The 25,383-nt window shown below is 40.1% G+C and overlaps 1 protein-coding gene across 2 annotated transcripts in view; it reads right to left on the bottom strand.

Moving 5' to 3' along the window:
* The window catches only part of atad2b (ATPase family AAA domain containing 2B), a 135,905-nt gene that overhangs the window by 92,639 nt on the left and 17,883 nt on the right, over positions 1 to 25,383 (bottom strand). Inside the window, exons 2-5 of one of the 2 annotated variants that reach the window (XM_080192212.1) lie at positions 6,424 to 6,587; positions 3,413 to 3,462; positions 1,634 to 1,787; positions 545 to 653 (exon numbers count right to left, since the gene is read on the bottom strand). In XM_080192212.1, coding sequence (XP_080048338.1) covers positions 545 to 653; positions 1,634 to 1,787; positions 3,413 to 3,462; positions 6,424 to 6,587 — 477 coding nt within the window. Of the gene's footprint in view, positions 1 to 544; positions 654 to 1,633; positions 1,788 to 3,412; positions 3,463 to 6,423; positions 6,591 to 25,383 lie in introns of both variants that reach the window. The other variant, XM_080192211.1, reaches the window with a different exon arrangement.

The raw sequence follows: 25,383 nt of genomic DNA, 5'->3' as shown, positions 1-25,383 counted from the left end.
AGATCACCCCTTGGCCTCCTACACTCCAGAGAAAAAAGTCCCAGTCTATCCAGCCTTTCCTTATAACTCAATCCATCAAGTCCTGGTAGCATCCTAGTAAATGTTTTCTGCACTCTTTCTAGTTTAACAATATCCTTTCTATAATAGGGTGACCAGAATTGCACACAGTATTCCAAGTGTGGCCTTACCAATGTCTTGTACAACTTCAACAAGGCATTCCAACTCCTGTATTCAATGTTCTGACCGATGAAACCAAGCATGCCGAATGCCTTCTTCACCACTCTGAAGAAATAGGAACTCTGAAGGAACACTTTGAAGGAATAGGATTGCTAGCATCACCCTCATCCCATGAAAAAATAAAGAAAAAGAATCCCTATAAAGTGGAGAATTTATAGTGCAGAAAGGAGAATACATCTATCTGCTTTAAGTATTCATAACCTACACTAATCTGGCAACAACTTTAAAGTTACTTTTGTGTTTTAGTGAAGAGCTACATCTTCAGGATTATCTGTCTCCTCACTTATTAAAAAGGAAAGATACTCACAAACTCAGTGTCTGTCCACATTCTGAGGCGCTCCACTTCTCCTGGTCTTCTGCTTTGTCTAATGTTGCTTGTAATGTTATCCATTTCTTGCAAAACAGCTTCTGCAGTACTGGATTAATATAATACAAAAATTAAACGTTAGTTACTTATTTCAAAATGTATTCTTTTCGATTATACACAAAAAAAAACAGGCCAAGGAAGAGGTTGGGTTGTGTGCAAGGAGAACAAATGTAGGATGACAGGTCTTGTGTAAGAATGGGTGTTTGGTTGAGACTTGGGGTTTGCAAGTTGCAAGAATCACAAATTGATGTATGGGGAAAAAAAGCTTTTTAAAAATAGGAGGCAGGCAGGTGAAGGAGGCCTGGAAACCCAAACATCTTTACACAAATGTGCTAAAAGTGGAAATACATGTTATGCAGTAATCTTTCAGTGCATTAATTTCTAAAAGCATGCATGTTTTGTGATTATGATGCTGGACAAACAATCCAATGCACAGGGGCTGAAATCACACCTTGACAAGTTGTGACAGTGATTTCAATAAAACGTGGTGAGCAGTTAAGTTATCATGGAAGCTACTGGACTGTCATAAAAACTAACTGATTTACTGATGTCCTTTTGTAAAGGAAATTAGACACTTGTACATTTGACCCCAGTCTTACAAGCACATGACTGACTCTCAATGCCCCAAGTAGGTGAAAGCTGCTCAAATCCTATTATGAAACTATTGATACAGCAATAGAAAGCTGCAACAGTGATGCCTGCAGTGCTTGGAAACATTACAATATGCTAAGATAAAATAACTAAATTTGGGATACCAAAATGTTATGGTATACATGCAACTAGATTACCTATCAATATTACTTTTCAGTCGGTTACAAGAAGGTACAAAAGAGCAGCCTTGCCTAACCTGCCTTCCAATTTCTGCTTGTTTGATTTATGCATGACCACTTTCTCCTGATAACATGGCAACATTAAACAAAAGTTGATTTCTCTCATTTTAGTTGTTAGTCAGGGTAAAACCCATCACAGAGCTATAAAGTGAGACCTTAGATATTGTTTAATAAGAGAACAACAGAACAAGTACTATACCTGTTTACCAGCTGATCAAACAGGAGGCTTTGGTTGAGGGTTTCAAATTTGTTCCTTCTTGCTCGACCACTTCTTCTAACTTCTGAATCCCCATTCATGTGAGAATGGTTCCCGTCCTCTTGACTTTCACGTCGACTTCCAGGATTTCTGAGAACTTTTTAAGGACAGGAAAGAATTAGCATCAATTGTTATTTTGACATATATATTTTAGAAGCTGTGCTTAAATATACATAAGTCTGTGGTATTCCTCACAAGCAGTCTGAAGTCTGCCATGAACATTTAGAATCCCCACAGTACAGAGGAGGTCATTTGGCCCACCAAGTCTGTACCGACCACAATCCCACCCAGGCCCTTTTCTTGTAACCCACATTTACACTGCTAATCCCTCTGACACTACCAACCGTCTCAAGAACAGCTTCTTCCCGGCTGCTGTCAGACTCTCGAATGGACTTACCTAGCAGTAAATTGATTTTTCTCTACACCCTAGCTATGGTCGTAACACTACATTCTGCACTCTCTCATTTCCTTCTCTATGAATGGTATGTTTTGTCTGTAAAGCATGCAAAAAACAATACTTTTCACTGTATGTTAATACGCGTGACAATAATAAATCAAATCAACACTAGGGTCAATTTTAGAATGGCCAATTAACCTAGCCTGTACATCTTTGGACTATGGGAGGAAACCCACACAGACATGGGGAGAAAGTGCGAACTCCACACAGACAGTGACCTGAGGCTGGAACTGAACCTGGGTCCCTGGCAATGTGAAGTAGCAGTGCTAACCACTGTGCCATGGAATTGCAAGTTGTGTAGAAATCTTTCAGTGGATTTATTCCCAAATGCATGCAAATTATCATGGTGCTAGACAAGCAATCCGGAGCTTAGGAGTTCAAATCATGTCACAGCAAATTGTGAAAGAAAATTTAGCAATATTTGATCATGTGGCTGCTAGCATCAGAAAAAATTGTGACCGCCATAAAGAATTAACTATGTCCTTCAGCAAAGGAAACTAGACACTCATGCTTCTTGACTCAAGTCCCGTAGATGTGATTGACTCTCACTACACCTTGAAGTGGATAATAACCTGCTGGATGGTTCTTGAGGCAAACACACTAATTACTCTTGGATTTTTCTCCTCTTATTTCAACAACAGAAAGAAGCATTAAGTCACATAGTTCTAACAAAAAAAAACAGAAAAGTTTAGAAATACTTAGCAGGTCAGGCAGCATTAGAGGAGAGAGAAACTCTATGCACTGTAATTTTGGATAAAATGTGGCACCTGAAAGGTGATGATGCTGCAAATACATTGGCACCTAACTACAATCACCATGACCAGCAACAGGACAGGGCTGAGGAAAGAATTTTTAGTGTTAACAAACATATACGGATGAATTTTCCTGTTCTGCCTGCCCCAGGAATCATAATAGGCTAGAGACAGACCATGGAAAGATCTGTTGACCTCAGGCAGGATTTTATGGTTTCAGGGCGAGCAAGGCCAGAAAATTCCACCCATATTTTTCAAAATTGAGGGTTTCACCAATTGCAAAAAGAAAACCTATTTAAATTTTCATACTATGGACAGGAGCTTCCACACTGGATAGTACATTTATCAGCATAACTCCTATGCAGCAGTGCTTGGTCCTTGAAGAAAACAATCTTTCATGGCCAGCTTGTTTTCAAGCTCGAGCAGTCCAGCTTAAACTGGAAACTTACTCCTTTTTGAGATAGCTGTTCATAACTTTCTTCAATGTCATTCACTGCAAAATAGGCAACTTACCCAAACTGCTGTGACCATTTTGCATTGAAGCACCTGTATGAGTAGTTAACCTGGAGAAGTCAAAAATAAAAAAAAACTGTTATTGTGATGTGAAAGGAGGATTTCTTGTAAGTTAGGCAATAGTATGTCAAGTGTAACACTGAAATGGATTTCAGGACATTATCTATTACCGTGAAGTACTTAAAAAACTACATACATTTTAATTCAGTTTCCAGTAAGGTATCAAGGGCATTGACAATTCTGGTGAATTTCTCAGGAGGTACTTCCAAACAGAGGTCAGTCTTAATATATCTTTTTCTTCTCTACTGATTTCAGCAACTCTTTATCTTACTTACAAACTAGGCACAAGACACAAACATTCCAGTTTCTGAGCCAGTTTGGAGTGGATTTACACTTATACACATTTCCCCTAGTAGCAGCACTATTGTTCATTTGATCCTAAAGTGATAAGAACATAAGAACTAGGAGCAGGAGTAGGCCATCTGGCCCCTCGAGCCTGCTCCGCCATTCAATAAGATCATGGCTGATCTTTTTGAGGACTCAGCTCCACTTACTCACTCGCTCACCATAACCCTTAATTCCTTTACTGTTCAGAAATTTATCTATCCTTGCCTTAAAAACATTCAATGAGGTGGCCTCAACTGCTTCACAGGTCAGGGAATTCCACAGATTCACAATCCTTTGTGTGAAGAAGTTCCTCCTCAACTCAGTCCTAAACCTGCTTTCCCCTATTTTGAGGCCATGTTTCCCTTGTTCTAGTTTCACCAGCCAGTGGAAACAACTTCCCTGCTTCTATCTTATATGTTTCTGTAAGATCTCCCCTCATTCTTCTGAATTCCAATGAGTATAGCCCCAGTCTATTCAGTCTCTCTCTCTCCAACCCTCTCAACTCCAGAATCAACCTAATGAATCTCTTCTGCAGCCCTTCCAGTGCCAGTATATCCCTTCTCAAGTAAGGAGACCAAAACTGTACACAGTACTCCAGGTGTGGCCTCACCAGCACCTTATACAGCTGCACATAACCTCACTGTTTTTAAACTCCATCCCTCTAGCAATCAAGGACAAAATTCCATTTGCTTTCTTAATTACCTGCTGCACCTGCAAACCAATTCCTTGAGATTTCTGCACAAGGGCATCCAGGTCCCTCTGCAGAGCAGCATGCTACAATTCTTTTACCATTTAAATAATAGTCCATTTTGCTGTTATTTCTACCAAAATGGATGACATCACATTTATCAACATTGCACCCCATCTGCTAGACCCTCGCCCACTCACTTAGAATATCTATATCCCTTTGCTCCTCTGCGCACTTTGCTCTTCCACCCATCTTAGTGTCATCTGTGAATTTTGACACACTCCACTTGGTCCCCAACTCCAAATCATCTACGTAAATTGTAAACAATTGCAATCCCAACATGATCCCTGAGGCACACCACTAGTTACTGACTGCCAACCAGAAAAACACCCATTTACCTCCACTCTTTGCTTTCTGTTAGTTCACCAATCCTCTATCCATGCTAATACATTACTGTGCACCTTTATCTTACGTAGTAGTCTTTGGTGCGGAACCTTGTCATATGCCTTATGGAAATCCAGATACATCACATCCACAGGTTCCCACTGTCCACTGCACATGTAATGTTCTCAAAGAATTCCATCAAATTAGTTAAACATGACCTGCCCTTCGTGAACCCATGCTGTGTCTTACCAATAGGACAATTTATATCCAGATGTCTCGCTATTTCTTCCTTGATGATAGATTCAAGCATTCTCCCTACTACAGAAGTTAAGCTAACCAGCCTATAATTACCTGCCTTTTGTCTACCTCCTTTTTTGATGGGGATGAGAGTGCAGTTAGTGTAGCAATAGAATTCACAACTAGGCTTCAAGAATAAGGATGAGCTTTTTTTCAAAAATTGTTAGCCGTGTAGTGCAAATACAATTTGTTTGTGACACTAACACAGAAGGCTGAGCTGCAGTTGCTATGGTTATAACTGGCACTCAATGTCAACAGTATGTGCACAGCTGCGCTTCCTTTTAACTGAAGACACAAGTGAGCAGATTAGTGGAGTGAATGTTTGAGGTTTACGAAATAAATTCCAAGTATGTATGTTTTTAAAGTAGCAATCATTATTACTGAAAAGTTAAATAGAACAAAATACTTACGAAAAATATATTTTGCAGTTTGGATCTTTCCATCAGTGGATATCCCCAATCAATTGTCCCCACCATTAATCCAAAAGGAATCCTGACTTTGAAAGTTATGTTCACCATTTACACAGATTTAAATATCACCAGGCTTTTAGGCCCGTTAGTTCCTCCCCACTTGGACTGTCCATTCACATTGGTGTGAAGGCACTATGTACTGTTTTAGGTAACTCATAAAAAGGATATAGAAGTCATGAAAAAGCCATGAAATCTAGCTTCACTCATGAAGGCTGAAAAGAATGAAAATTATGATAATACACAAAACAAAAAGGCAGGTCTCCATGTATTGGAGGAGAGATGTTTAAAGGCATCTGATCAACTTTTTAAGTGCTCAAACCAACTAAAGATTTTAAAGGAAGCAAATAATGAAATGGTATTCCCACTGATCCAAGAACAAGGAATTAACCACTTAAAACTAGTACTTAAAAGCATAAAAGGAAAGGCTAGAGAAATATTTTCCTAACAAAGGTTATTTATCTCAATTAGTTATTGAAACTGAGAATCAATTAAAAGTTTAAAGATATGGGAATGAAAAATAATGAAGGAATTTTAAGAGTTCAACTTCATGGGGAATTTGTAACGTACGCACCATTTATACCAGATACCAAAAGGTCACCTTCTGTGCTGGCGTGTTAACTTATTACCTTCTGTGCTGGACTGTCAAATTATAAATTGAAAAGATCTTTCCATACAAATTTCCAAAATTACATAAATAAGAAAATCTTACAATGATTTCAATATTGATATGGTCACTGAATGTATTCCCATAATCACTTGGAAAAGATGCTGTAAATTCATCCTACCTGGATTGCCTTGTTGAGCCACACCATTCTTCTGCTGGACCACTGTTATGTGGACCACGCTCACTTGAAAGATCACCAGAAACTGGATCAGCATTCCTTCGCCTAAGTTTTGCTGGCGGTTCTGCCTGACTGTCACTCAAACTTGCTTCATCGTTACCAGCATCCTGCTGTAAAAAATAAAGTTTAGGGAATGTTTGCTGAACTTGAACAGAAAGGGGGGAACAATAATTATGAAAATAGTCCTGATTATTGAACAAGTACTTTTCTGTTCACAGCCAACATGTTGGTAGGAATTGTTAAAATTTCTTTCCTAATCCTGTCCCTTTTAGCATTTAGCCAGTTAATGGCAAATGCAATTCACCCTCCTTTTAGCTTCACAATACATTCTATTAGCTTTCCTGATTACCCGCAGTACCTGCATACTAGCCTTTTCTGGTTTATGTGCTACGACACGTCAGAGCTCTGCAATCTCTCACCATTCAGATGATAAACTTCTTTTGTATTATTTCTACCAAAATGGACAATTCCACATAATTCCAAAATGATCAAAAATAATTAAAATCAAGTACAGAAGCAATATGTACTTTATTTCTTCTTGTATGCTTGCCTTTGTTTAAAAAGTAAAATATAACTATATAAGAGCTATATGTTGGCACTGGTTAACACTGTTGCCTCTTAGCACCAGGAACACAGGCTCAATTTCAGCCTTGTGTCACTGTCTGTGCAGAGTTTCACGTTCTCCCATGTTTGCATGGTTTTCCTCCAGGTACTCTGATTTCCTCCCACAGCCCGAAAGACATGCTGGTTAGGTGAATTGGTCATGCTAAATTCTCCCAGAGTGTACCTGAACAGGCACCAGAGTGTGGTGACTAGGGGATTTTCACAGTAACTTTATTGCAGTGTTAATGTAAGCCTACTTGTGACACAATAAACCATAAAATTTTAAACTCAAATAGAGAACTGTATTGGTCACATGGAAGGATGAGACCCTCATTGCTTCTGTTCCACTTTGCGTTTGAGATGTTTCTTTTTATTCTTTCTCCTTTCCTCCTTTACCCATCTCTGTTCCTACTTAGAACAGTTACATCTTCAACTTTTTCCAGTTCTGATGAAATGCCATTGCCTGAAAAGTTAGTTTTGTCCCTGAGCCAGTTGAGAATTTCCAGTATTTTTTCTTTTTATTTCAAATTTCCAGCAACAGCAATATTTTGCTTTTGTATAAGAATCAAATGACTGCTTTTGAGTGGCCACAACATGGAGATCCTACCAAAGTAAATTACAAGATGAGAACGATGGTTTTAGCAGTGAATAGATTGAGAAATTAATAAAAGCTAGCAGAGTTAGCAGAGACAAATTCTCCCAGTTTCTAAAATTTGCCGATAATACTACCTTAACATAGCACTGAAAAACAAAGTCAATTATTCAAAGTCAATCAATGCAGTGAATTCTTAAAGCAAAATACAAATACAGACTTTTCTCTCTATTACCTGCAAATAATGTCCAAAATATGGGTGTAGAGAGGAAATGTGCACCAAATTGGTCTGGTGTTTAGATGCTTTTGGGCTTCAAACCTAGCATCGTCAAGAAAGATTTCTTTTTAGTTCACCGAATGCCTTTGTTGCTGTTCAGAACTTTTAACTAAATGCAGCTAGTTTTGTACACTTAGATGAAGGCCGTTTTCAGTATTGTATCACCCCCTTCTTGTACTGTAACTTATTTAAAGATAGATAATATGAAACAATCATGAGCTACTTAAATTTGCCTGCATACCCCCTCACCCACCCCCCAAAACAAAAGCTATGAACAACCAGGTCTTTACCACAAAGAACAGATCTCCCCTTCTCCACATAGCTACTTTATTACAAACTCATTCCCATCAATGGCATGTCATAATGCCGACAGTGGATAGAAATTTAAACAATGAAATCCCATAATTGCAAATTATGGCTTCTGGCCAGCTAAAATGGATTTCAACACCTTAATCTAATTGTCTTTGACTAGGTTTAGCTTTCAAGGTGGTTGTGGCATTTACAATCCAGCCTTAAAAAAGAAACTTGTATTGATATGTTACTTTTAATGTAGTAAAATATCCCAAAGTGCTTACTGTGCAACCAAGGACCTGACTTTGGACAGAGCTGTCATTGAATAGAATTAAATGGTTAGCTGTTCCTTTTAGGGTGACTCTCAATCATGAAAGTCAAATTCACATGCATTATTTAAATGAAGCCCGACATCTGTCCAGGTACACATTTATCCTTCAAACAACATCCCCAAGCAGATCATTAGGTTACTGTTCAGAATACTATTTGGAGGATCTTGATCTCAGCAAATCAGTTGCAGTGCGAGTCAACTTCCAACAATACCTGTCAAACTGCCCAGGTAAATTTAGGGATTATTATTTTCAGCTGTGACTTCAAATATCCAGTTCCTTCCTTCTGCCACAACACAATGTGACCACATCTACAAAGCAGGTGTACAGAGGACATCTGGGGAAGTGATGACATAGTTATGTTGTCATTGGAACAGTAATCCAAAGACACGGTGAAGTGGTGGAATTTGAATTCAATAAAAATCAATTAAAAGCCTTATGATGACTTTTCTCCAATATCAATTGTTGTAAAAATCTATCTGGTTCCCTAATATCCTTCTGGGAAGGAAATCTGCCGTCCTCATCTGGTTTGGCCTACATGTGCCTTCAGAAGAGTAGCAATGTGGGTGACTCTTAACTGTCCTCTGAAATTGTCTAGCAAGCTGCTCAGTTCAAGGGTAATAAGGAATGGGCAACAAAGGTGACACCCACATATCATGAATTATTTACATTTTTAAATTCTGATTCTCTCCAAACCGATAATCTGAATGTGGAGAGTTTCAAATAGAAATACAAGCAGCAGCCTTAATTTTCTTTGATATTTATTCATCTTAATTTCGCAATGAAATTCAAAGCTAAGAGAAAAAAATGCAAGCCAGCAAGTGGTAATTAGTGGTATTAAAGGTTGTAGAAATAATAGGCTGAAAGAAAGCAAGGTTATATCATCCGAAGTAATTACTTAGGTAGAAGATCCTGCTGCAAAGAATGGTTTAATTTCTGCACCCTAACTATTCATTCATTTTTCTTTAATATATTGACAGAATTGTTCTGCATTTTCTGTATTTAAGTGCAGTTTTCCAGCAATCATTGGCCATGAGAAAAAGTTAATGCAAACTTGTGATTCTACCCATATAGGCCACACCATTCAATAATTTTATACGCTGACACAATACCAACCCAAGTTACTCTTCAGGAAAAAGCACCATGGAGAAATAAAGAAGGGACAGTTACAAAATCCCAGAAGAATCGAGAGCCTGATATCCTATGGTGTAAAGTCATGCTGAGGGACATGAGTGAAAAACTAGGTAGCAATATGGTGAGTAAAATTGCTAAAACGTATTGACTTTCAACACCAATGATTTTACTCTGGAAAAGAGAAAAAGGAGGACACAGTCATTTATAAGCAGCCAGTTTACATAAACAAGTCCTACTAACAGCAAAGATAAACATTCAGAAAACTCCCCTGCATTTTCCTTAGTGGGTAGAACAAAATGCTTTCAGGAACCAATTTTCTTTCTCTTCCTGTTGGTTGGGTTCAAATTTGAGGAGCTTTCGCCTGAGCTGACAGTTTTAGATTCACTTCTGCAGATGTGTTTATCCCTCAATTTGCGCCTGTAAATCTATCAAGTATGATTGATGCCCATTGGGCATCAGTGTTCTAGCATGACCTACAAATGCTGGATTTGCGATTGCAATTTGAGTAACTATCTCAAGACCAACTGCTTGATGAGCTATTTAGAGATAAGGAACATGTTTCTTGGTGTGAACGCTGACTTTGTTGAATATTCCTACAATTTTGTTGGTGGGAATGTGAAAATCTGAAGAGTGGGGGTAACTTTAACTTTAAAAAAATTACCCAAAAATCCACATATTTAGGATATTACCAGTGTACTGCTATGCTGAGTGATGCTGACTGTCAGGCTGTGGCTAACTGAACATGTCTAATTATGTTCAGTAATTTAGCTATTTCATATCTGTTCATTACATATGCCTGAAGTCCTCTTATCGCTGTGGAGTAATTAAGAAAATAGCTCAACACCCATGGGGAAATATGACAGTAGCAATATAATAGATTGGAAACCCCAGTCAAGTACAAGTGAACTCCTGTGGCAATAGCTGGAAACCAATATTATTGCTTATATTTTAATGTTTGCCATATGGAATGATTTTTCATTTTCAACAAAAAATCCCAATAGGTTTCAAAGAATCGTCAACTGCTACCAATAATAACATCCTGTAAATGAAAACAAAGTACACAAATAACATTTATCTCTTTTGTTATTTTTACAAAAGGCTACTAACTCATTTATTTTAACTCTACTCTAAGGTTATTATATAATATGTCATAGAATTCCGACGGTACAGAAGGCAGCCATTCAGCCCATCGAGCCTATACCAACAACAATCCCACCGAGGTGCTTTCCCCATAACCTCATGTATTTACCCCAATAGTTCCCTGACACTAAGGGGCAATATAGCATGGCCAATCAACCTAACCTGCACACCTTTAGACTTAGGAGGAAACTGGGGCACCCAAAGGACACCCACGCAGCCACACATGGGGAGGATGTGCAAACTCTACAGTTACCCAAGGCCAGAACTGAACCAAGGTCCCTGCTGTGATGCAATGTTGCTAACCACTGTGCTCCAATAAAGCTTACACAATCATTTTTGTTTTATCACATTCAAAAATGTCTCAACTCTTCCAGGAAAAATATTCTTTTAATTTAAAGAGCAAAATTGTAGTTTGCTCCAAAATGCTGAGTATAAAGTAGGAAATGTGAACAATCAAATTTTCATTGCAGACAAAGCTCATTACTTTGAAAACAAATCTGCATTCTTCAAAACATCCTTTAGTACCACTGCCTCAAACTGTACTTTTTAACCAAAGCAAAAGCGATCACTTTTTGCATATATCTGCAGGTTAAGTTTGGACTGTGCATCTCCCACAGTAATTTTAATGTCACTTCATGTCTTTATCATAAAACTTCATTCACCTGAAAGTTTGGATCTGTAATAATTGCATGGGACTGCATCAGCTTTTGTGAAACTGTTTGCTAGCTTTTGTTTATTTTCTAGACTGATATGTATACAACAGCCAAATTAGATCAAGGTCTGTTACTTTCTAACTATACAGTCAGGTAATGAAATCTGCTCAAACGAGTTTGGCAAGATCCTAGAGAGATCAGAATCTGGTGGGATTGCTGTGAATTCAGATAACAAATAATCAATATGGCAGATTAGGCAGCGTGTCTAAAGTTTGTAGAAAACAAGACTGTCCCAGACTGCCACATATACAAGAAATATCTCTGCCTCAAAACATGGTGGCTCAGAGCAAAAGTCTGACACAAAAGGAAGGAAGAAGAGGAATTACTTGATAATTTACTCCAGAACAACAAGTAACCAAGGAAAGCACTGGTAAGAGAAAGGGAGATTGTGATTGACAAACAGCCAGGCAAGGAGAACACAGAGCTCCAACAGACACTACTTACAGCCAACGAACACAAATTATTTAATACCTATGGAGGATAAGGAAAAAAGATGAGAAACATAGCTAGAATGGAAGCTAATGCAGGAGCCAGTCCAAGAGGATGAGATGCAGAGGAGAAAGGTTGCAGCTATAGTTAGAGAAATAGATTAAAAAATCTTTGGAATGAAAATAGAGAATCCCAAATGACATGCTGCCTTCTAGTGTCGTGATAAGGGACATCTAGAAGTGGGTGGGGAGAAATAACAAACTGCTAGTTTAAAATGATCTGGACGAACTGAATGCAACAATTTGCAGAGAGAACCTGAATATGGTAAAGATGGCTAATTAGAAATCAAGATCGATAAATAAACATGTAGTGAAGACAGAGGCAAGATTGAATAAGTTGGTATGACCCAGTTAGATAACATAATGGCAGGTTAGTATAGCCCCTGGGTGATGAAAGGCATGGCTTGATAACAGGAGGGCAGTGCCGGGGTGGGCCAGAGGCAGAGCTTCTAGGGAACTCCATTAAGTGGAGGGTGTACCACCAAGAATTTGGGGGGGGGGGGCGCCATTGAGTGGGGCGGGCTTTTAACTTTACTTTGAGATCGGAATGCCCTTTAAAACAGCATCCCGATCTCTATGGAGCCAGCCTTGCCAGGGAGTACGGTAGGATGAGAGAAGAATTGGCGACTGTGGACTGGGGGAGCGCGTTGGAAGGTAGGTCTGCTGAGGAGCAGTGGAGGATCTTTAAGGAGATCTTTCTTGGTGCTCAGCAGAAATTTATTCCGATGGTCAAAAAGGACCGTAGGAGGAGAGGTAATAAGCCGTGGATAACGAAGGAGGTGAAGGAAAGTGTTAAATTAAAAGCGGAGGCGTTTAGAGTAGCTAAGAGTAGTGGGCGAGAAGGGGATTGGGAGAGGTTTAAATGTCAACAAAGATTGACAAAGAAGTTGATAAAGGAGGGTAGGAGAAACTATGAAGCTGGGCTAGCGCTTAATATAAAAAAGGATAGTAAGAGTTTTTATAAATATATAAAAAGGAAGAGGCTGGCTAGGGTGAACGTTGGTCCCTTAAAGGATGAGAAGGGGGACTTAGTGGTAGGGGATGGGGATATGGCGGAAGTCTTGAATAACTTTTTTGTTTCGGTCTTCACGGAGGAGGACGTGAATAATTTGCCGGATGTTAGAGATGGAAAGGTGGTAGGACTGGAGGTTCTCGATGACATTACTGTTACTAGAGAGGTAGTGCTCGACAGACTGGAGGGGCTGATTGTGGACAAGTCCCCAGGACCGGATGGAATGCATCCGAGGGTCCTGAAAGAAATGGCGGAGGTGATAGTGGATGCCTTGGTGGTTATTTTCCAGACGTCGCTGGATTCCGGGGAAGTGCCGGAAGATTGGAAAACGGCTAATGTTACGCCGTTGTTTAAGAAGGGTGCCAGGCAAAAGGCGGGGAATTATAGGCCGGTTAGTTTAACGTCTGTTGTGGGTAAAATGTTAGAATCCGTCATCAAGGAGGAAATAGCGAGGCATCTTGAGGGGAACTGCTTGATAGAGCAAACGCAGCACGGTTTCCTTAAAGGGAAGTCGTGTCTGACAAATTTACTGGAGTTCTATGAGGATGTGTCTAGGGCGGTGGATAGAGGAGAGCCGGTGGATGTGGTCTTTCTGGATTTTCAGAAGGCGTTTGACAAGATACCTCACAAGAGGTTATTACAGAAGGTCAGGGGGCATGGAGTTGGGGGTAGGGTGTTAGCGTGGATAGAGGACTGGTTGTCAAATAGGAGGCAGAGAGTGGGGGTCAATGGGTGCTATTCGGATTGGCGGATGGTGACTAGTGGAGTGCCTCAGGGGTCGGTGCTGGGGCCTCAGCTTTTTACCATTTATATAGATGATCTGGAGGAGGGAACCGAGTGCAGGGTGTTGAAATTTGCTGATGACACCAAAATTGGTGGAAAGGCAAATTGTGCAGAGGGTGGGGAGAGTCTACAGAAGGATCTAGATAGGCTGGGCGAATGGGCCAGGAAATGGCAAATGGAATTTAATGTTGGCAAGTGCGAGGTGGTCCACTTTGGTGGGAATAATGGTAGGAAGGATTATTACTTACGTGGAGAAAAACTGCAGCAGGCGACGGTGCAGAGGGACCTCGGGGTCCTTGTGCATGAGTTGCAAAAACCCAGCTTGCAGGTGCAGCAGGTGGTCAGGAAGGCGAATGGGATGCTGGCCTTCATCGTGAGGGGGATTGAATATGAAAGTAGGGAGGTCTTGCTGCGGCTGTATAGGGCGTTGGTGAGGCTGCAGCTGGAGTACTGTGTGCAGTTTTGGGCGCCGTACTTACGCAAGGATATTTTAGTCTTGGAGGGAGTGCAGAGGAGGTTTACTAGGCTGATGCCGGAGTTGAGGGGGTTGAGCTATGAGGAGAGGCTGAATAAACTAGGCTTGTACTCGTTAGAGTTTAGAAGAATGAGGGGAGATCTCATTGAGACGTATAAGATGATGAATGGGTTGGATAGGATAGAGGTGGAGAGACTCTTCCCGCTCAGAAAGGATAGTAGGACTAGGGGGCATAGCCTCAAGATAAAGGGGGGGCGGTTTAGAGCAGAGTTGAGGAGGAACTTCTTCACTCAAAGGGTGGTGAATCTCTGGAATTCTCTGCCCGTTGAAGTGGTGGAGGCTGCCTCGCTAAATATTTTTAAGACGCGGGTTGATGGGTTTTTGATGAGAGAGGGGATTAAGCGTTATGGGGAGAGGGCGGGAATGTGGAACTGAGCCACGACAGATCAGCCATGATCTTACTGAATGGCGGGGCAGGCTCGAAGGGCTAGTTGGCCTACTCCTGCTCCTATTTCTTATGTTCTTATATCAGGCCCTGCCTCATCACAATGATGGCGCAAAACACACCACCCTGCTTTTTTTTCATAAAGCATCTGACAGTCTGGAGTGAAACCTAGCTGTGTTTCTAGGGAGAAACACAGCAATTTTCTGTCCGAACCTGACACTTCACCATATTTTGGTAATTTTTACCCAAGGAATCCATCACCCTATGGAGTGCATTATAGACCATCAAGTAGTTGAAGGGAATTAAGGCAGAAATTTGTAATACTAAAACTAGCATTTATGTAGCATCTTGAACATAGCAAACATCCCAAGGCACTTCACAGGAACATAATTAAATTTATTTTTGCACCAAGCCAAGTCTGGAGATATTAGCGTAGATTACGAAAAGCTCAAAGGGAGAGGTTTGCAGGAGCATCTTAAAAAAGGAGTGTGGACAATGGGCTTTAGGACCTTGGTAACTGAAAGCACAACTGACCAACAGTGATGGAGCTATTAAAATCAGAGATGCTCAAAAGGCAAGAATTGGAGGAGTGCATGTCCCTGAGAGCTGGAAGGCTGAAGCATTTGCGAAAGGATATATTGGCCTTGGAGGAACTGCAGAGAAGGTTCATTAGGCCGATATGGGAGATGAGGGGGTTAGCCTATGAAGAGAAATTGAATAGACTGGGTCTGTCCTCAGAGTTTAGAAGGCTGAGGGGGGATCTTGTAGAGACATATAAGATAATGAAGGGGCTAGATAGGGTAGAGGTAGAGAGATTCTTCCCGCTTAGAAAGGATAGCAGAACTAGAGGGCACAGCCTCAAAATAATTGGGGGGGGGGGGCAGTTTAGATTGAAGTTGAGGAGGAACTTCTTCACTCAGAGTGGTGAGTCTCTGGAATTCTCTGCCTATTGAAGTGGTGGAGGCTACCTCACTGAATATATTTAAGTGACGGGTAGATAAGTTTCTGGTAGACAAGGGAATTAAGGGTTATGGGGAGAAAGCGGGAAAGTGGAACTGATCCACTTCAGATCAGCCACGATCTTGTTGAATGGCGGGGCAGGCTCGAAGGGCTAGACGGCCTACTCCTGCTCCTATTTCTTATGTTTTTAGATTACAGAGATAGAGAAAGAAGAGGTCATGGAAGGATTTAAAAACAAGGATTAGAATGTTAGAATCAAGGTGTTACTTATCTGGGAGGAAATGTAGGTCAGCAAGTACATGGTGATTGGTGAACTGGACTTCCACTTTGACTGAGTTAGAGCATGGAGCAGAGTTTTGGATGATCTAACGTTTAGGAAGGTTAGAAATGGGAGGCTGGTCAGATATACATTGATATAGTCTGGTATACAGTTAACCAAGATATAAATGAGGGTTTCAGCAGAACATGAACTGAAAATGGAGGCAAATATGAGGTAACTAGCAGGCAGCTCACAAATAAATCAATAGAATAAAGCTGCAAAAGGAAAAAAATGGATTAGTTTTTCATGAAAGTAGCTCTCCTTTCTTGCTTGGTACAAAAGAAATCCAACGAAAGAATCATTACGGGATCAAAAAATTTAAAGAGCAAATACAAGAGGGGTAAACTGGGAGAAAGTCTTGAGAATTGGGAGAGAAAAAATCTTGGAAAGGATAATCAAAAGAATTCAAGATAAATATTTTTCAAAGAAAAGTGAAAATGAGGCACCATGGATGAATAAAGGAAAAATTAAATCCAAAGACATTTAGGAAGTGCTTAGATATTAAAGGTGGTCATAAAAGTTAATAAGAACTTGAGATAAGTTTTTAAAACATTCAGGAAAACAAAGGGAAAATCCAAAATCAAGAGTATAAAAAGAAATTGAAATGTTCTATACACAAACAGCAAATGAAACACAAAAATTGGGACATAGCCTCTGTAGGACAAGCAAAATAAATGCACAGATAAGGATAAAAGAACCAACAATACTGAATAACTATTCATTTCAGTTTAACGTAACAAGATATATTTTGCTAGAGAATGAGTTTAAGAAGAATGAGTTTGAGTTTAAGACTGAAAACAGATGGAAAATTGAGAAAAAGAGGATAAAACTCCACAAGCATACTCAAATAGGCTAAGAGAATGGGATAAAGATAGATATAAGATAGAAAAAAATTTGAGAACTACAGACTAGTAGGCTTAATCTAGTGATGGGAAATAGACTCAAAGGACTGATAAGAGTATATAAAGACAGCAAAAAGACTAAGTCATGCTTAATTAACCTGACAAATTTTGAAAGATAACAGACAAATAAAAGTAAACAAGTGCCTTGCAGTGGACATTATATCACAGAATCAGTATGGCACAAGAGGAAGCCACTTGGGCCAGTGTGCGTACACCAGCTCTCCAAATGAGCATCATGCCTTTTCCTCGTATCCTGCACACAGGTTCAATGGAGGCATTGAATAGAAACTATCTCACCACACTTCCAGGCACTGCATTCCAGGTCCAAACCACTCGTTGTGTGAAAGTGTTCTCTCACATCACATTTGTTTCTTTTGCAAAACACTTTACATCTATGCCCTTTTGTTCTTGATCAGTTTACAAGTGAGAACGGCTCTCTATCATGATTTTGAATCTATCCAATCTCCTCTATTTTATTCTCTCCAAGGAGATCAGCCCCAACCTTTTGAATCTATGCTCATAACTGAAGTTTCTCATCCTTGGAACAATTCTTGTAAACCTCTTCTGTACTCTCTCCAATGCATTCATATCCTTCCTATAGTGTGGCACCCAGAACAGCACACAATATTCCAGCTGAAGTCTAACTAGTGTCTTGTACAAGTTCAGCATAATTTCTTGTTCTTGTATTCTGTGCCCCTATTTATAAAATCCAAAATATGACATACAAATGGGTTTTCAAAGAGTCTTCAATAAGATACAACACTATAGGCTCAATATAAAGGTTAGAACACAGGAAGTCAGAGGACAAACAGCTAAATGGATAGCAAACTCACTATAAAGAAGCAAAGATGCAAGCAAGGAAGGGAGAGAAGTTATTCAGGTTGGTGGAAGGAGAAAGTGGTTTTACACGCAGTTCAGTCGAATGCTATTCATAATTTACATTAATGATTTGGACTTGGGAACGTGCAACGCAATAACAGATTTTACAGATGATACCAAACTGGGGGTATGGATGACACAGAGGAAAAGTGTAACATACTGCAAGGCAAATTAGAAAACTTGCTGACTGGGCAGTTAAGTTGCACTCGAACTTCAGATATATGTGATTCACTCAGAAAATAAGAAACTGGATGGAGTAGAGGGCAATGCGATCCAAGGATAGAGGTTAGTAAATCATTTAAAGCAACACAGCAAGTCAATAAAACAACTAAACAAGGGATTCTATTTCGAGAGCTTTGGAATTGAACAAAATGATATGTTAAATTTGTGCAGGAACACTGGTCAGGCCATACTCAAGAGCATACTACACAATACCATTTGCCTTACTATAGATAACGGACAAAGCAGCTCTAGAGAACATTTGAAAAAGATTTACAAGAAAGTATGAGAACTAAGAGATTAGTTATAGTATTTGGTAAAAATAACCAGGTTAGGATTGTTTACTGTCAGAAAAAAATTAGAAAAGTATGGAGCAGCAGATTCCCAAGGCTTTCAGTTTTGGCTCTAAGGCAGCAGGGTCAGGGAAAGTGAAGCCATACCCCCTTTTTACAACACTAACTTCATAGAATCCCTACAGTGCAGAAGGGGCCATTCAGCCCATCAAGCCTGCATTGACAACAATCCCACCCAGACCCTATCCTCGCAACTCCACATATTTACCCTGCTAATTCCCCTGACACTAAGGGGCAATATAGCATTGCCAATCCTTGAAGTGTGCAAGGAAACCAGGGAACCCGGACAAAACCCACGCAGACATAAGGAGAATGTGCAAATTCCACATAGACAGTGACCCTAGGTCAGAATTGAATCCAGATCCATGGCACTGTTAGGCAGCAGTTCTAACTACTGTGCCACTGTACAACTTCCGTAAAACAGCAAGTTTAAAGGTCCCAGCCAGTTTGAGAAGGTAAGTGTGTTTGCTCAGTGAATAAGATTTGAGTGCCATCCTCTAATATTTTTTGACAACTTTCAGAGGGTTCTAGCAAAGGTTTCCTTACACTAATCATCTAAAAATGAGGGCTATAGACTTAAAAGTATTCCTATCAACTTAGCTCCATAGGAATAAAAACAAAACTCTGGAAAAATTTAGCAGGTTTGGCAGCTCCAGTAGAGAGAAAAACAGACCTAACATCTTGTGTCTTTGTGACTTCTTCAAATTAAAATTTGTCTCTATAGGAAGTTGTATTTCTTCTAACATGTTGTTGCAATGATATTTTTTATAAACATCCTGAAATCACTATTTGTGTTCTAGGATACAAGTCAAATATTCAATATACTCTTGATTTTCTTACTTACCTTTTTGTTGTTTGCTTTTTCATCCTGTGTTCCTTCCCTCAAGTTTTGCATGTTTCCTTGTAACATACAAGGAAACATGCAAACAATTCTACCCTCTCTATGCAATATATATGCAAGCAACTAGTAAATCACCAATATCCCTGCTCACTCTTAGCTCTTTTGACCGTTTTAACAAGACAAAATGGAATGACTGAAACTACCAGTTATCGGAGGACTGGATAGCAGATGGTACATTGTTACTTAATGGCAAAAGTTGCTATTTAAGGCACTGCTAACGTATCAAAAATATTACTAAATCATAATGAAACACAGGAATAGCAAACAGGAATCCTACAAATATGTCAAGACAAACAAGTGAACGGAGCGTTTATTAAATAAATTACCAGAATGTTCTTGCAGAGGTTTTATTTGAAGAATAGATGTGGGCATTGCCATTTATTTACTTTAGAATTAGTGGACCAAGCTATTAAACTATTTATTTCCCATTCAGATAAGTCAGGAGGCGAAATAATACAAAGAAAAAACTTTTGAAATTTAGAACAAGTTCACAAATATCTTGCTTTCTGGAGCAAAATTGAAAAACATGTCAACCAGATTCTTTCATTCAATATCACATTAAATGTAACAGAGCTGCCACTGATCAATATACAAAACTGAAAGGTAATGGTAAACTTCACAGCTGTGACAAATTAATGTGACTGAGCATTACTTTAGATGTAACTTCAGACTTTACCAAGAGTTTGTGATGCGTGACAATCCTGGGGAGCATTAATGAATCATGGGTTATAAAAAAAATGCAATCTTAAGTGCAATAACACAAGTAGATTTCCTATTGCTCACAGCAAGTTGAACATCTACTGCTCAGCATCCTTGGGAATACCAAAACAAAACACTGCAGATGCTAGAAATTGCAGAACAAAAGAGAAAATACTGGAAACGTTTAGCATCATTGGGGTGAGAAACAGAATTAACGTTAACTGGAAATAGTGCCCAGCTACAACACTAAAGGCAATGATGGGAATTATGAGCACTGGGAAGGCAGTAGTGGACATGGTTTTAGCAATATTTTGAGGGACTCCAGTGCACCAGAGACACAAGTGAAGGTCACTGGCTATCCAGTTTTCAGAGCATGGGGAGGAAAGTCTCAGTGCAACAGGGTGGTTCCAGTATTAGAAAACATCGAGAATGTGCCTGTATGCTGTGCACACCTAATTATCTATTTGGAGGGGGGCGGGGGGGGGGGGGGGGGGGTCAAGCTACAGCAGAACTAAGGAGAGGTTTGAATAGTTGATTCTAGTTATATTCAGGAAGCAGACTGTAGCCACTTTGTATGTGTGAAAGTTCCAAGGCAAAAACGGCAACACTGCCTGGATGATCTTGGCTCTTTCCCATTACCCAATTCCTGCATATTTCCACCTCTGCATCCCCTGAGGGGAGGGGATGGTTATAACTCTCCAGTTTCACAGACCAGTTTTTCCCCCAGATTTTGAGCCTCTAAAAAAGATTATTAGCATTGTTATTGCCATCACCTTGGTAGGTCAGAAACTCTTAGAACTGGCAGCCGGCTTCAGAGAAATCAGGGTCCCATTGTTAAAGCATGCCCAATCAGAAATAAAAATAAACTCCCCCCCCCCCCCCCAAAACATGGCAGTAATGCAGGCTTTTCTCCCCTCCCACAATCATCACCGTCATTTCCTCCATCCTAGATGATCATCACCTGCATTTCAATCCCTCAGTGACCACGCTCTCCTCACCACAACTCCACCTCCATGGGGATTCCACTAGGATGTGCCCCTGGCACTGCCCCAGCACAGGTTGGCACATACAATGTCATTGCCAGGGGGTAGTGGCAGGGCACTGCCTGGTCATGTCCCTCTACTCCAGGGGCTATACTTAGCTCTGTGTCCCCATGGATTGCCCTCAACAGCTTTATGTCTGGCCTAAATTGGTTGTAAACCAATATGAATATTTAGTGATGGGAAATCATCTGGCAAGAAGGCCCAATTAAAATTACGTACACACTCATTATGGGCATGAACCTGATTATGTTGCCACTGACGCATGGGAAAATCAGAAATCTCATCAGCGAGAATCGTGATTTCCAGTTTGGTCCAGATTTTTCATGCCCACTGGCAATCCTATGCATGGAGAGTCTGGGCTCAAGTTCCGGCCCAAGTCTCTTGATATGACTCTTACTGCAAACCAGGAGCACAGAAGTGAAAAATTTGCTGCAACATTGGCAAGATTGTCAACTTGTGGAATACTGTTTATAAAATATACAAGTAAAATATTTAGTGATTTGCAAAAGATCATTGTTAATGCAATTACCAAATGAACATTTCTCCAAGTTCAAAAGTGAAAATTCAATGTATATAACCAAAAGGTGTGTGACTTCAAAAGCTCCATGCCACATAAACATTTTCTGCATAACCAAAGAAATAGCCATAACATGAACTGGCATTCATGGATACTGCCTCTTAACAGTATTATTGGTACATGAAGAGTTCATTTCTGCTCTCTAACCAATCACAGGCCTCGATGTCTTGTTATTTTCTAGTCTTGCCAGCTCCCCCACCATCCCTGAAATTTTTTCCCCAGCTCCAGTTCAGTTGAAAAATCTGTTTAAAACATTAACTTTGTTTCTCTCTCCCAACAAATACTGTCTGACCTGCTGAGTATTTCCAACATTTTCTGACTTTATTTACACTAAATGCAGCCTATTTACATATGTTCTATTTTAATAATAGAAACCAAGATTAATTGGAAGCTTGCCAAAGTGAATATTTACATTGGTATCACAGAAAGTATTTTTTGAATGAGTAACAGAGTAATGGATTTCTTTACAAGTGTAAGAACTTTATGCCCTTGGTGAAATTATTCTGGAACTTCAAGTGCCAATTACATTATTACAAGATAATACACCCATGCCAACTCCATTAAGATATTCACAGAGCAGCATACACAAATTCCAAATCTCAAGTTTCAGCTTACTTAGCAAAAAGTAAAGGACTTGCATTATTTTATTTGAAAGGTGTAACCAGTCAGCAGTCTTTTTTTTCAATATTAATTCCTGTGATGTGAACTTCAATAGCAAGGCCATCATTTATTGTCCACCTCTAAATCCCCCGAGAAGGTGGTGGTGAACCATCACAAAATGAAATGAAATGCACACATGCATGGATGGAATTACTGAGCATTACTTCTCAAGCAACTATATTTTCAGGTTATGCAAGTACAGATAACAACGTCCATTTTTTTCCCAATGTTAAAAATATGGGGGAAAAAGATCTAAATTCTTCAGAAAATCCCGCCGAAATAATTTTAAAATATACCTTTGCATTAGTTCATAGTGCTATTGAATTCAGTCAGAATTCCACAGAAACATATCACTAACCTGAATATAACGATGCTGATCATTTCTTATCATAAGCAGCTGACATCACTTTGGACTGGCACAAACACAACAGGTGGGATTTTCCAGTCCCACTCACCCCAAGACTGCAAATTCCCACCCACGGTCAACAGACCTTTCAGTGGTCCCCAGAAAATTTAGCTCAATGTCCTTAGAAATCAGGGAATCTTCTTAGTTTAAAAACTGAAGTTTGGATTCAAACTTTGCCAATTATATATTCCTTAGACACTTAAACCATCAAGAGGATAAACCAGTCTTAGCTTTCTACAACATTGAGGTGAACTATCTATGCTGATCTTGAAACTGAGTTTACCAGCTTTAATTAATCACTTGGAAATAATTCTAATAAACGTCATTATGCAATTTGCCAGAGCCTCATTCCATAGATCAATCGTATTAAACAATTCTCAGTTGTTGCAACTAACCATAATGTTAAGTATTATCACAGATTCCCACTTTTTCAAACCAGTTGTTTATTTGCCATTCTTTATGACTGTCAGTTTTTTGTTACAGAATACTTGCTGGGGTAATTTACCTTCAAGTTATGACCAACAGGTTTTGCAAGAAAAGACTGTCAAACATGGACATAAAAATAGTGTTGGATGGCAAAGTATTAAACCATCAGCATCACCAACAGAACCACAGAAAACAATAATTTCAAAGCTACAGCGCTTAATTCACTCAAAATAAAATGCTACTGCAAACATTTTAAAAATTTCCCTGAAATAAACAAAACTATGAAAATTATATAAAATCATAGATTTACCAGTGCAAAAAGAGACCATTCAGCCCATCAAGTCCACACTAACTCTCAGAGTATCATATCCAAGCCCACACCCCCGCCCTAACCACATTTACCCTGCTAATCCCCTTAACCTGCACAAAGAACAACACAGCACGAGAAACAGGCCCTTCAGCCCAACAAGCCCGCGCCACCATTTTAACTTTATAAGTGCCCTCCTCTACCTATGACCTTTGTCTACGCCTACTGGGGAAGATTGAGGGAAGACTAATTTAGGGATAATTTGTTACACCAATCAGCCTAAGAGCACGTTTTTGGGGCATGGGAGGAAACTGGAGCACCCGGAGAAAACCCACACAGTCGCAGGGAGAATGTGCAAACTCCCGCAGACATTGGCCCAAATCCACATATCTGCACAGCAAACAGTGATAGTCACTGAGCTGTCGTGTTGCCCATCAGATGGCCCAGTTTAAGCGTACACTAACGACGTGAAGCACTAGGCAACTCTCGAAGCAACATCCAAGAGCAGCCCTCGCACGACCCACCGTGTGTACGCCCCTTGTTGGACAACAAGGCGGACCGAATTACCTGTGAAGTAAAAAAGACATCAATAAACATGCAAAACTTTGACAGACATTTACAAAATCCCCAGAAGCTCAGAAGTAAGACAAGTGAGCCATACAACATGTTGGAAGGTCCGTAAGAATCAATTGATTCCCAGGGACGTCCCAAGGCTCTTGATCTTTATTTAGATCAGTCTCCTGTATCCCTCCATCTCTAGTCTGCTCATGGGCCTAAGTAAGCCTTAAACAACTCTAGCGTGCCTGCCTCCACCACCTTACTTGGCAGTGCATTCCAGGCCCCCACTACCCTCTGTGTGAAAAACCTCCCTCTAACATCTGAATTATACCTCTCCCCCCCACCCTAAGCCTGTGGCTCCTTGTAATTTTTGTATCCAACCTAGGAAAAAGCTTACCTCTGTTCACTATCTACACCCTTCATAATCTTATACACCTCTATTAGATCTCCCCTCATTCTCCGCCTTTCCGAGGAGAACAGTCCCAATTTGCCAATCTCTCCTCATAGCTCAGTCCTTCCATACCAGGCAGCATCCTGGTAAACCTCCTCTGCACTGTCTCCAGGGTCTCCACGTCCTTCTGGTAGTAAGGCAACTAGAACTGGACGCAGTACTCCAAATGCGGGCGAACCAACGTTCTATACAACTGCAACATCTTGGGATATTAAGAGACAATTCAGCATGACCAATCCATCTAACCATTACATCTTTGGACATAACACCCAAACTAAGGAGGGATATTTAAAAAAACTATTCTAGAAAAACAAAGTACACTAATATTAATGGATCATAGTTTGCTGCAGAAGGAAACAAATGGCATTCACTAACAATGATATTTTGCAGTGGAAGTTTCTGAAAACGTGCATCAGTCATGTCACAGAGAAAAACTGGGCATTTGCTGCCTGAATGAATCAGCAAGCAATTGTGTATCTCCTTAACCAATCAGAATAAAGGATTGTGAAATAAAAGTACAAGGACCGAGCACTGAAAGTCAGAGACCATCTGATCGAGTCCCACATTGCTGCGCACTGCATCAAGTGGGAGGAAACCGTAGCAGAGTTGAACTTCACACACTCCAGCAGGAAGTGCTGAAGCCTCATCCATCACCTTGGAGCAGCCCAAAAGCCACCACTCAAAATTGTTCCTCAGTTACTCCCCACGATGTCTCCAATCACCTACTTGTCATAGTTTATTCCCTTCCAGTGAGCAGAAAACACCAAAAGAAACATTTGGGTAAACTGAGACAACACCGTTAGAGGTAGCGAAGACATCACCCCTGTACCCTTTGAGGTTGCAGAATTAAACAATGCCCCACAGGACTTGAAGTCTGGCAAGGCAGCAGGATATGACAACATATCTTTTACTCCACAGGTGCGTTGGTCCACCTTGTTGCCTAACGAGGGGCATACACATG

Source organism: Carcharhinus amblyrhynchos, chromosome 7 (assembly GCF_965287045.1).
Source record: "Carcharhinus amblyrhynchos chromosome 7, sCarAmb.v2.hapA, whole genome shotgun sequence".
NCBI lineage: Eukaryota > Metazoa > Chordata > Chondrichthyes > Carcharhiniformes > Carcharhinidae > Carcharhinus > Carcharhinus amblyrhynchos.
The sequence above is the reverse complement of the archived record's forward strand: the minus strand, read 5'-3'. Positions and strand labels throughout refer to the sequence as shown.